This window comes from Capra hircus, chromosome 21 (genome assembly GCF_001704415.2).
Source record: "Capra hircus breed San Clemente chromosome 21, ASM170441v1, whole genome shotgun sequence".
Lineage (NCBI taxonomy): Eukaryota > Metazoa > Chordata > Mammalia > Artiodactyla > Bovidae > Capra > Capra hircus.
Window position 1 is genome coordinate 34,536,766 of NC_030828.1, and position 13,494 is coordinate 34,550,259.

At 40.0% G+C, this 13,494-nt stretch overlaps 1 protein-coding gene across 3 annotated transcripts in view; it reads right to left on the reverse strand.

Moving 5' to 3' along the window:
* STXBP6 (syntaxin binding protein 6) overlaps positions 1-13,494 on the reverse strand; it is a 270,357-nt gene that overhangs the window by 48,295 nt on the left and 208,568 nt on the right. For all 3 annotated transcript variants that reach the window (XM_018066444.1, XM_018066445.1, XM_018066446.1), the window contains 2 exons: positions 11,580-11,710; positions 10,487-10,652 (listed from right to left, as the gene is read on the reverse strand). In XM_018066444.1, coding sequence (XP_017921933.1) covers positions 10,487-10,652; positions 11,580-11,710 — 297 coding nt within the window. The remainder of the gene's footprint in view (positions 1-10,486; positions 10,653-11,579; positions 11,711-13,494) is intronic.

Here is a 13,494-nt window from a genome sequence, read left to right on the forward strand (position 1 = left end):
TCAAAACCAAGCCAAAGACATTCAGACCCAAGACTGAGCTTTTTTCCCTGTGCACATTTAACCAGGGACCTCATGTTTGATTACTAAAGAGCTTTAGTGGAATTTCTATGCTGATTACTACTTTCATTTGCACTTAACAGCATTTTTCTAAGTAGAATAACCACAATAAGACATGAATCCTGGCAGGTCTTTCAACTGCTTCTTTGGCAGCCTGCCTCATATTTTTTCTGTTTGTATCTTTGAACAGCTAACCTAACATTATGCCTGGGAGTCGTCCATCTCAACATTTCTTAAAGTCCTAATAACTGGCCATCATAAAGTTTACTTATCTACATACCAGCTAACTTACTGTGTTTTCCGTATTGGTTACAATAGCTAGAAACTGGGATGCCCATGAAGGTTGCCAGATAAAATATAGGATGCTCAGTAAAATCTGAATTTCAGACAAACAATGGATAAGTTTTTGGTTGTCCCAAATACTGCATGGGGTATACTTATACTCAAAAGTTACCCACTGTTTATCTTATACTCAGAGTTTATTGCGCATCTTCTGCTTTTGCGTCCTAAATTTGGCAGTCTTAATGCCCTTGCCTCTTGCATGACTCCTATGAACTCAACCCTGGGTAGGCATATTGTAAATAGAAGGGTGAGAAATGCTTTTGGTCTTACAAATCTGACAAGTCTTCAACTTCAGATTTACATCAATGTCTAAATTTCAAGTAACTACTTTAGAGACTTAAGTTATAAGTTAGAGACTACTTATAAGTTAGAGAAGTTTAGAGACTTAGTCTTATTTTAATGATCAAATATAAAGCTGAAATTTTTGAAAGGCTAGGATATAATGTGAGGGAAAAAACATCATTTTATTTACCTTTTCACTAAAGGTTTTAGAAATCTCGTATTCCTGGGTAGTTTCTCAGGTACTACGCACCAGTTCCTTACCTCTATTCCAGGTAAGGGATAAGACTAGGGCCTTCACCCTGAGGATTATCTGTTCTGTCTGTACTATCCAAAGGATGTGTGCTGAGTGGGTTTCCCCAGAGTGGGAATGAATTTGACAAATCATAAATGACCATTTTTAGACCCAGTTACTGTTCTTGAGAATTCACAGCTTCTCTTCACTTAAACTCCAAGTAATTTTTAGTTCTTGATGTTTCTAGGTTACAGCAGAGAAGCAACTTTTAAAGGCCAGGTGATGATGGGGTTTTTATTGGTCCACCATGTGAACTAGGAAAAATAAGAACCAGACATAGTAATTTTTTCATAAAAAAAAATGCTTCCAATTTAAGGAATAGCCCTTTATTCTCAGAGATATGTCCTTTCTATCCTTTTCACTAAAGGATATTTCACTATCCTTTCTATCTTTTCTATCTTTTCTATCTTTCTATCTTTTGGTATTAAAGTAAAGCTTGTTTCATGAAATTATGACGATTTTAAAACATGTAGCAAAGTGATTGGTAAACTTAAATCCCCCAAATTCTTTTAAAAATTGTACTTCTCTGTAAATCTAGAAGTATGGGTAGGCATCATGCAGCATGCCTTTTATATCTATTTTGGAAAATACTACTTCATGACTAACAGTATTAAACAATTTAACCTCTGATATATGTCCTTTTGGGGCTGTGTAAAGAGAACTGGACTCAAAGAAATGCTCTAGGTTGAAGATATGTTGGTGGAAAAAGGACATTTCTATGCTCTTATAAAGTTCAGAAAATGTGTTTTAAGGTTTTTCTTTCCTACTAGAAGATCTGAATATTGTGCCCTGATCTCTGTCACAGTAGCACTCAATATTTTAAACATCGTTGTTCTGGTAAAGTCAGCAGTACCATATGCATTCTATAAATGTCAAACATAAAATGCAACACATTCAGCATTCTATAAACCATGGCAAACAACTCAGCATTCCAGACATTTGAAATATTTATAATATAGCTTAGCTCCTTCCCAGCTGGAACAAAAAAAGTTACTTTGGTTTGTTTTTGCAATTCTTAAGGCCAAACATGGATTAGGAAAGTTTAAGAATATTTTCTTACTTCTTTCATAAGAAAGGACTTTGATAAATATTCCAGAAGACCATCATGATATTATGAATAGATATACATAATTTCCATGTATTTTAAACAAAATATTCAGACATGTACTAGCACTTTGCAGAAATCCTGATTAAATATTTTAAAATTCATTTTAATCCCCACACCATTCCTTCAAGGTATATGTTGCTATCCATGATACAAAAAAGCACAGAGAGGCTGAGTATGAGGTAAGCATCTTAGAGAAGGTTACAGAGTGATAACTATCAAAAACAGAGCTAAGTGAATCTAGTCTGTGTTCTTTCCACTATATCAAGATGTGCAATTAATGTGTTCTGGTTGATTATGAAAGTAGAAATGGCTCTCATCTGTTTCAGATTATTTAACCATGGGATAGGCAAAATATGTTCACAATCCTTGTCACGCCGATAAATGATACCTCGGAAGTCCTCTCGTGGAGCTTCGGTTTGGTTCAAGATTTTGATGGAGAGATATGATTCAAAAAGCACTTAATGCACGAAGTCACTCCAGGCTCAGGATGACTCCCCATAACCCACCAGCTGTTTCACAGCATGTATTTCAGTGTAGCTTACAGTCAGTGAGCAATGAAAAACAGAAAATAAAAAATCACATCTGTGACCCAATTTTTCTTTAGTTACTAGTCATTTATATCATGTACAGAATTGGATGGAACCTAAGGAACTAGTCCTTCGTCACTTCAATTTTCTCACTGCAAATAAAAGCATCTGCTTTTAATTCACCTTTTGGGAATAAGATAAAGTTGAATGACTACCAGAAAACATGAGAAAGCATACAAAATCTCCAACATAACTGTGGGTAATATTGTCCTAAATTTAAAAAATACATAAAGAATCAGATAGACATCTCATAGCTTCTGCTACAATGTCCTGCTCCTAAGAGCACTCAGTCAATGTCAGATGGTTGTTAGCAGTTTGTGTAGCACCATATATCTCAATTGTGTCTGACGCAGTAGTTACACTGGTGGTATCCCAATAACCAAAACAAAAAAGTCTCCAAACTAGGCTTTTCCAATTGTATATTTTAAATATTTGTACTGTTATTCTTATTGATGCATAATCTTTGGTTTCTATTCTTAATTTCTAACTCTCTCCAAAAAGTTTCTAAAAAAGAAAGTCATATATAAAATATCAAGCTCTCTAGGAAAAGATGGTATTAGCTGCAACAAAGAGGATGGAGTGATGAGAGAGTGGTGGCTAAGTCTGTATGTGTTTAATATCACTAACAGACATCTACTGAGAATTGCCAAATGGAATTTTTAATTTGAGTCTCATACATATCTTGTTAAATTGGGACTATCTCTTCTGTTTGGCAGAATCAACATAAAGAAAAGAAGCCTGGGTTTATTGAGGGAACTTGAAAGTCCAGGTCTCCAATGAATGGACGTGGAATAAATGAGAAGCCCTGACCATGGTAGAGCTCCATCCCTCATGAGCTGTGGGATCTCAGGCAATTCCTCATAAATCACTTTCCTTGTTGGTCCATGGTAGAGGGTAACTGAAGTTTGTTCCTTTGTTATTTCCTAAAGGGCAACAAAACCTCACTGGAGGAGCTATAATATGGATTCCTCTAGATCTTAACAACTCTTGGGAAACTTCCTGACTCTCTCACAACAGTAAATGATCTAAGCAGCCTGGCCTCTTCCCCTGATCTGTATCTATATGCCATCATCAACAATATGGTTTTTTAATACAATCCAACTTGGTATGTGAATTGTAATCATTAGTGTATATCTGCTGAATCCCTGAGTGTGTGAAAGTGTTAGTGGTGGGGGCAAAATTACACATGAATGTATTCTTGAGAAATAAGAGACTCTTTATACTGTGCCCATGGTCAGAGTACATGTAGGAGTGCAAGGTTCACATCCCACAAAACCATTATTCATTGACAGAAAACATCAAGACACGAGGAAGAAATATAAAAATCATGGCAAATGTGACAGATTCTATTAGAGCACTCTATTAATATATTTGGATTAAGAACGACCGTATACACCACTTTTGTTTTTCCATAAGAACCCTCTTAGGAAAGATAAATATTGTATTCTAATGCATATATACAGAATCTAGAAAAATGGTACTGAAGAATTTATTTACAGGGAAGCAATGGAGAAATAGACATTGAAAACAGACTTATGGACATAGGGCGAGGGGAGGAGAGGGTGAGATGTATGGAGAGAGTAACATGGAAACTTACATTACCATATGTAAAATAGATAACCAATGGGAATTTGCTGTATGGCCCAGGAAACTCAAACAGGGGCTCTGTATCAATCTAGAGGGGTGGGATGGGGCAGGAGATGGGAGGGACTTTCAAAAGGGAGGGGATATACGTATACCTATGGCTGATTCATGTTGAAGTTTGACAGAAAACCACAAAATTCTGTAAAGCAATTATTCTTCAATAAAAAAATTTTAAAAAAAGCACACTCTCAAGACGCATACATGTGCTCTGTGTCACCATCTGTCACCTCACCTTACACACGCCCACATCCAGGGCACTCACAAGGTAAAATATTCGCAGACCTTGCTCAGGGGTATGCTCCTACATTGTTTGGGAGAAAAGTACAATACAAAGTCACAGTCTGCATCCTGAGATTCTGTTCCACCCCAGGGGACTCCAGAGGAAAGCCATTCGGTTCTCCTTTAGCATACCAGGGCTTCCGTGGTGGCTCAGCTGGTAAAGAATTCGCCTGCAATGCGGGAGACCTGGGTTCCATCCCTGCGTTGGGAAGATCCCCTGGAGAAGGGAAAGGCTACCCACCATTCCAGTATTCTGGCCTAGAGAATTCCATGGACCATATAGCCCATGGGGTCGCAAAGAGTTGGACATGACTGAGCGACTTTCACTTTAGCATACCAATTGGCAGGGGTGAATGAGGGCTAGCCTGCTATGAAGGGGACATCAGAGACATATGTGTCCCTGGAATTCTAATAGAGCTCACAAGGCTGCACTTTATACCCTCATCTGAAGGTCTGCACGTTGACGGACAATGCTAAAGAAATACCCTTTGGTGATGATAAAAATACATGACACTTACAAATAGTCTGCTTTGTGGAAAAACAGTCTGCCACATTTCAGATTCTGAATCTACCCAACACTGAAATGACACTGTCTGGATTAAGTGTTGCAAGACAGAATTCACTTCATCCTGCCCTTATGTGTCTGTCAACTCTTAACTATCCTTTTAAATGCAGCTCAGCCATCCCCTTGGTGTATCATATTGTTTGATATCTATTTACACCTAATGACTCCCCCAGGAAGGTAAGTAAAATTGGTAAAGGTGCCCACCTGGTTGCTGGATGTCCACAGGTAGCTCAGAACCTGACAGGCAGCTGGTGCTGAGTAAATGCTTATGTGAACAACTGGGCCTCAAACAGTCTAGATGGGGTTCACTGAATGATGACCCACACGGAACAGAGGAAACAGGGAGAAGTAATCGAATAAGTTAGCCAGAGGTGCTTGGGCTCAGAACCCAAGAAAACTGGAGGACATGCTTCAGTTTAAATGGAACCTTGCCTCAAGGGATAAATTTCTTTCTTTCTGCAAATAATTTACCATACTTTCTAAAAAAGAAAATAGGTTTACAAAGCATCTATTTGGTGGTTCCACATAGAAGTTGCCAAAACCATTCCAGATTTCCTTAGTTCACAGATTTGGGCATAAAAATAATAGGGCAACAGTAATCATTACAGAAGGTCAGTGTAAATAAAATAACAATGGGGAACTATGTGGGATTTGATCACATTTTATTAAGAAGAATGCAGAGAGCAAAATAAAGTTCCCCTTGGGACCTAGACTTAATACAACAGGTCTGTTATAAGTAAACCGATGCTACTATTTGGGGCAGACCATGCTTTTTTTTTTTGAAATTAATTAATTGAAAGTAAGTGTCTCTTTTAGAGTCTAAAGTTCAACATATGTGATTAATTCCTTCAAGGCATCTTTGTAGTACAAACATATCATCATAATAGTGGTGGGGCTGGCTTAGTTGCTAAGTCGTGTCTGACTCTTGTGAATTCACAGACTGTAACTCACCAGGCTCCTCTGTCCATGGGATTTTCCAGCCAAGAATACTGGAGTGGGCAGCCATTTCCTTATCCAGACAAGACAGTATATCATCTATATTATCATAGATCTATTCTGCGTGTAACAGGCAGAAAAAAGCTACTATCTTAGAAAAAGTAAGCTATATGAAGCTAAGACTTCACCTTCAGGGTCCTGTTGTTCCTAACGCTACGTGACATTTCAGCAGCCAGACTGGCTCTACACCTCAGCCTTCCATCTTTGTAGGTGGCTTGGTAGCTTAGGGACCCAGCAACTGAATGAATGACTTTGTATTTTTTAAGGTAACTGACCTTGAATAAATTAAAAGAGAGGTAAAGTGGGTAGAGTGGAAAGTAAGAATAACCAAGGCTTGAGGACAAAGTCTTCTAAGCATCCAAAGAAGAGAAGATGGCTGAAAAGATGCTGACTGAAGAAATCAATGCTTCCTGCTTTACACCTGCTCAGAACATCCCTCCCTCTTTCAATTTATGGGGGTCTTCACAACTGCAGACTTTGGACATGTCTCCTGGATCTTATAACCAACACCAGAAGATCAGAGCTCCAAGTCTGTCCTCTGGAGATAAGGAAATAACATGTTTGGAGGAGAGAATTTCAAACAAGCCAAAGAATTTATTTCGGTGTAACTGACTTTCCCCAAGGGAAGAAGAAACAGCTGGCCATTTGGAATATACACAATCAATAAATATCAGAGCAGAATTTCATGGAATTGTAGATACGTAAATGACAATCCTATCACAACTGGTATTAAAGAAAGTGTGGTTCAGTCAGGCAGATCTGTTCTTCAAAATATCATTCAAATGGCTTCAGTTTTCCCAAGGACAGGCTGGACTAGAAACAAAGTACCTAAGAGGCCTGATGAGTGGCCAGGACTCCAGCATCTTCCCCATTGAGTAAAATAGCCTCACTTTCATCTCTTTAATATGTTGAAATTATTATGAAAAAAAAAAAAAAAACAAAGAAGAAACAACAAGCAAGATGATTTTAAAGGTCCTGATGATTCCTTCATTCTTAGGGCAGAAACAAAAGTGCTTAAGTAATTATATTAATTGTATACTGCAATAAAAGTAGGAAAACCGTTAAAACTTCTCATATCTCTGACCCTCTCCACTTAGCTCCCTTTTTTAATACCTAGGAATGTGCTGGCTAAAATATGTCCCCAAATTCCTAAACAACTTTAGGGAGCAACATTTATACCAAAGACAGTATCGATGATGTTCCCTGGAATGTACCATTTCGTGGCCCCAAAAAAGATGTTCTTAGAGAGGACCTATGTTTGAATTTTAGCTCTGCCACTTGAGGACAAAGGCTATATGACCCTTGGCAAGTTATTTACTAATCCCTCTGATCCTATTTCCTTCTCGGTAAAATGGAGATAATACGTTGCATTTCCAAAGGCTGATGTAAAAACTAAATGAGATACCATATGTACAGAATGGAGGTGGAGGACAGCACACCGACACTTATCAGTTCTCTAAAATTAACAAGATCTATCACATTTCACAGCGGGGAAAACCACCATGTCTAGCACTTGCGGCCCATACTGAGGACAGACCAGAAGATTTTTGTAATTTGAAATAGATCTCACCTGTTGAAGCTGGGGTAGGTACCCTAAAAGTTAAAGGTGTCAGAATGCAGTGACCCGAAAACCACACAATTTTTCTGTCTCTGAATTGTGATAACTGGCAGAAAGGAAGCCTAATCAGCATGCTAATTAGCCAGGGTGTGCTGGTACAACTGTTATCAAGGAAAGACAACTGTTTAAATAAGACAGGCTGTCCTCATTAAGCACTACGTGCTGCCAACAAAGTACAATGTGCTTAGTTCCAGCGTTTTGACCTTCCTTAGAATCTAGAAGTAGGCAGTATCTTTTATTTGATTATTAAGCAGTGATTAACCTATACAATAAAGCCATACCTCAAAAACTATAGATTCTCAAATGACAGGCCTGACAGATTTTAGAACTCATTTAAACTAACCTCCACATGTTACATCAGGGAAAACAGGTCTAAGGAAGAAGAGAGACACATGGTCACAGAAGCGGAGTTCTGGACTTGGTCTCGTGAACTTTTTCTTACAACAGGAAATCAGTCTTCAGTTTTATGCACTACACAGACCAACAATTTAACACTGAATATGCAGATTCTTGTCTCAACTCGGCATAATTTGGGGTTCATAGGGCGGTGGAAGATATCCAAATACTGGGTCGAGCAGCTGGCAGGCTGCATAGAGTGGGAAGCGACCCAGCATGCACGCACGCAACAACGCATATGGAAAGGCTGTTGGGGACCTGCCAGTCTGGGGTTTGAGTGGTGGCAATTAGGGTCTGTTAAGGGGCCAACGATAGAATAATTCTCCACATCAGAGATGTAGAGAGTGACTAGTGCAGAGTGGACGCTCAGTACCTACATACTGTGTGACTGGCAGATGAGCCAAGAGTGAACGAAGGAAGGAAAGGGCTTCTTCTGAGAGAAGAAATGAGAGCTTCAGGGACAACAGGGAAGAGGGCCACCTAGTGCTGCCCCTTCGGGGAGGAGGAAGGGAAGTTCCCAAAGCTCTCCTTAACCTTCACAGGACAGTGGAAAGAGCCTATCCCCTCCCCGTACCCGAACACCCTGCTTCTGCCTCCCATTTCCATTCTGAGGAAATGCAGTCATCCCCATGGAACCACTTCTGCTTCTGGCGCTCTCTGCCTCCTGGATGGCACCTGGAGGAGTGGAGCGCTCGAGGGAAGTCTGTCTCCAAGGGCAACAGAAATTTCAAATCCATATGTCACACTGTTTTTTGAGAGGAGACTCTGCTCAAGTGCTAGCTAGGCAAGCAACTGACCATACTACACTTCTGCCGACAGGGAAAAGGTTTCATAGCATAAGATCAAGAAGCAAATTTGATTCTAGGATGGTACCGAACATTCTAATGAAGAATGAGGGAAAGCTGGAATTTCCTTGCCAATTTTCCATTTCCTGAAGACATGGCCATCTGTGGTCCTCAGCCTTGGGTCCTCTGACCTTTGGCCAAGTCTGTTAAGGCTGGACTTTCAAAGCACAATTCATTTGATCAGCACTGGTGGCACAGACAGGAGAGGGGGTTGTACCTCTTATCTTCCAAACAGTAAGAGGTCAGTGTTTGATATTTCCTTTCCTTTCAACATTTGTGTCTAATAGTTTTTCCACTTTTGTTCCATAGGATGCAGCCACATTGAAGAAAATAGGTACTCATCATCTCTTCTATTTTTCTAGGACTAATTAAAGAAGCTCTAACACCAAGGTCTGCATCCGCATTTGAGAGATTTCTCAAGGTTCATATGATGCGAGGAACTTCCTATGTCAGAAGCACACTGACACTTTAGCGGATAATAATGAGGTGCTGACAGCATTTTCTCCCACCACATCTAGTGGACTAACGGTAAAGTAACAGCGTGTACAGCAGCCGTTAGGACAGGATGATGGATTCTGCCTCATGTTCATATGAAAGATATATACAGCCCAAGGGGAAAGTGTAATGTCTCTAATGTGACCTTCACTTGACATTTGATTAAGACAAACTTGGTACTTTTTTTTTTTTTTAGAAGATGCTTTCAAAACCAGGAGAACAGATCAGTGAAAAGACCAATGATATACACACTCTTCCTCAACTCAGAGTGACTGGCAAGGCTTTACACTTTTAGCAGTTTCAATTCTCTAAAAAGAAATGCCACCTAGAAGAAACATGCTAAGCACCCTCTAAACGTTTCTCATTAACTTGCCCATACTGGTACTTGCCCCTATAAGGCTGGCTTACAGCTCTCATCCTAAATCAGCTCTGTCTGCCAATTAAGGAATAAACGAGAGACTGGTTGCTATTTGTGAGAAGGAACTAGATCTGTAGGAACATTCGTATCAATAGTTGCAAAACATCTTGAGAAATACTAGGAAAAAAACAACTCTAAAAGTGTCCTGTGTTGAAATGATAGAAATGTTTGGGAACGCATGTAAGAATTTAAGATTTTAAAATTTAAAAAAAATAAATAAATAAAAAATTAAAAAAAAAAAAAAATGAAATGATAGAAATGGTAGTGAGGAGACCAAATGCACAGGTTTTTCTAATGAAGGGACAGGCTTCCTCTCCTGGTACAAATAATCTTATCTAAAGGGTTAATTCCTTTAAAAAGATCAGTTTTTGGATAAGAGTGAAAACACTCCACGGTGTCTTTAGCATACAAAGAACTCCCAGAATGGTCCTCAGGCGGTCCAGCTCTGAGCATCCGGATTCTTTTTTTCTGGTCTTTAATTATGCTGCTGAGCACCTAACTCTTTCTGTAAAAGCGAGTGGAAGGAAACGGGATGGCTAAAGTCATTCAAACGCCCACTCACCTCCCATGATTTTGGACTGGCAGTTAATAAACTCCGGCTTCCTGTCTGTGAGGTAGCGCTGGCAGGTGTGGTGGAGGATCTGGAAGAAGGTACATTTTTCTGAGGCTGTGCTGGCTACCCACTGGTCAAAGGCATTTTCAAACAACAAATCGAACTCTGCAGAATCCTGGAAAAGACATTGAAAGAACGAATGATATCCATCTCTAAAAAACTGCTGCTTCCAGTTTACCATATTAAGACTCATAAAGGCTAAAACACCTTTCTGAGACTTTGTTCCTAATCACAAGGTTCATCTTGATTAGCACCTAGGGGCACAGAGAGTCCACCTTTCTCTTTTTATCAAGCAGATCTCTTGTCTCACAGTGTTTTGAGATGTCCCCAAGAAGCTACGAGCACAGAAGTCCCTTTAGCTTAACTGCATATCAACTTGTATCCTATTTCAGACTACACATGGTCTTTCCCATTGCTCAAGAAAGGATTACTTCAGGTTCCTGGCACTGAACAATATTAATCTTGTCCCTAACCTTTGGTAGGGAAAGATTATCCCTTATTATTATAGTGTATAGTTTCATTTTACATTTCATTTTTCCTCATCATTGATATATGGTTAGTGTATAAACAAAGGGAATTTACTTGCATACATAACTCTACGATGAAATGTTTCATTTATTAAATCCAATGGAATTCTAATACATCATTTTTAATGTGCAGTTCATTTATTGGATTTTTGGTAAATAAACCTCATCCCTGATTGCATTAGGAGGCAGATGGAACTTTGATGAACATGGGTTTTCATACTGATAATCATAGATGTGATTATCTTAACTTTGCACTTGGCACTTTGCTCTTTGTATTGGAGGTAGCTAGTTATTTCTTCAATATGCATCTCCTTAGATGCCTCTGTCCAACATGATGAAAAGATTTATAATTTCCCACAAGACAGGCAGAGGAATCAGAAAGTCTCAGCCACATAACTGAAACAGAGAAATAGCCTTGTCAAAAACGACTCAGACACCCACCACTCTGCCAAGGTCAATGAGAGAGTCACTGTGAGAAAAGAACACCTCGGCTCAGCACTGGACAGTTCACTCACGCGATTAGGATCGATGCCGTTAACCTGGCGAAGCTGCTCGAGCATCCACTGTGACCGCCGCACAAACGACGTGGAGCCTTCAAACTGTTTGACCTTCGTAATGGATGCCTGCGTGGGTTTCTTGTTGGTCACTGCCAAGAAAAGACCACTCTGATCAGTGAGTGTGCAGGATGGGCTGGATTCACATTCACAGGTGTTTCTATCTTATGCCTACGTGCATATGTGCCATTAAAGAGAGAGAAAAAATGACATATTTGTGTGTGTGTGTATACATGTGTATCGGTGTGAATATAGAGGGGAGGAAGAGAGAGGGAGAGGGAAATGCAGAGACAAAGAGAAGCAGAGGTAAACAAGAAATGAATGAATATATGTGCCTTCAGTGAGAGGCGAACTCGAACAGATGTTATAATTTGCATCCTCGAGCAGTTACAATATAATTTTAACTGTAAGGGCAGCTTCGCTGATGCCTTCATCCACTCACGCTGAACACGACAGGGACAATTAACAGCAAGCCCCTCTAATGGAGGCTCCAAATAAACCATGATGGTTAGCAGGGAAAGCAGCACAAAGGGCTGAGAGCATCTGGTAGGGGTGGCTGGGAAAGGCTACCTTTTAAAGGCACAGTTCACTGGTTCCCTGAGGCAACTACAATGCATATTTCTAATGCTACAGTCCAGTGTAAGTATTCCAGGCTTCAGTGATAAAATAAGAAGAAATACCTCACTCAAAAAAAAAAAACAAAAAAAAAACTGGCCTTATGGTTCAGTTCAGTCACTCAGTTGTGTCTGACTTTGCGACCCCATGGACCATAGCACGCCAGGCCTCCCTGTCCATCACCAACTCCCAAAGTCTACTCAAATTCATGTTCATTGAGTCAGCGTTGCCATCCAACCATCTCATCCTCTGTCATCCTGTTCTCCTCCCGCCCACAATCTTTCCCAGCATCAGGGTCTTTTCAAATGAGTCAGTTCTTTGCATCAGGTGGCCAAAGTATTGGAGTTTCAGCTTCAACATAAAGTACAGTTAGTTTGTATCTAATCTGCATCTGATTATAACCCCCGCCCCCCTCCACATACGAATTCCTTAGGCTACCACAACTGCAGGCCTGCGGCGGTTCCTCCTCTCGGCCTTGGTCAGTTCTCCCTTCCACGCCGAGGATGGACCTTCTCACTTCTCAGACAGAGATCAAGCACCAGCCAGCAGGAGAGAGTCACTCTGAACATTTGCCTGTCTGCTTACTTCTTAACTTAGAGCCTCAAGGGAGGGGAGGTAATTAAGTATTTTAAAAGGATTTTCCTCAAAGCTCCTCCTGAGCTCTGGCTGTAGGAATTTAAGTTTAAATAGAATTGATGCTATTAAAAGAAGCAGGAAAAGTGGAAAGCACTCCTCCTAATGAATGCAATCCTAGTAAGCCTGTACATCAATGCGACATTCTTTCTTAGTTTCAAAGCAGCCCGCAGATCCCACATTTTGAAATAACCATGCAATGCTCAACAGATGGCAAAACGAATCCTTGCGGGATGAAGGACAGAAAGTACCTGTGCCAGTTATGGTTGGTGGTAAGAAGGCTCTCCTTCACACACAGCAGAGTTTATCACAGCTTCAGTGTCTGGGGTCATTTAGGCAGGAAAACATTGACCAAGAGGGGAAAGCGACCAACCCTATGATCTAGGCCTGGGCTGTTCTTAGGATCTCAGTCCAACCTTCTCTTTTTGTTCCTAACCAGAATTTAGCAAACATTTTTTTTTTAAATTTCAAATAATCCTTAGGTGTAATGCCCATTATTCAGTTATATTTTGGATAAACGCTTATGAACATTTTACACCAATTGCGTTTACTTTCATGGTTAAAAAATCATCACCCCTTAAACACCCAACATCAAGGAAATGTTATCGTCTTCCATCCACAAATGGCC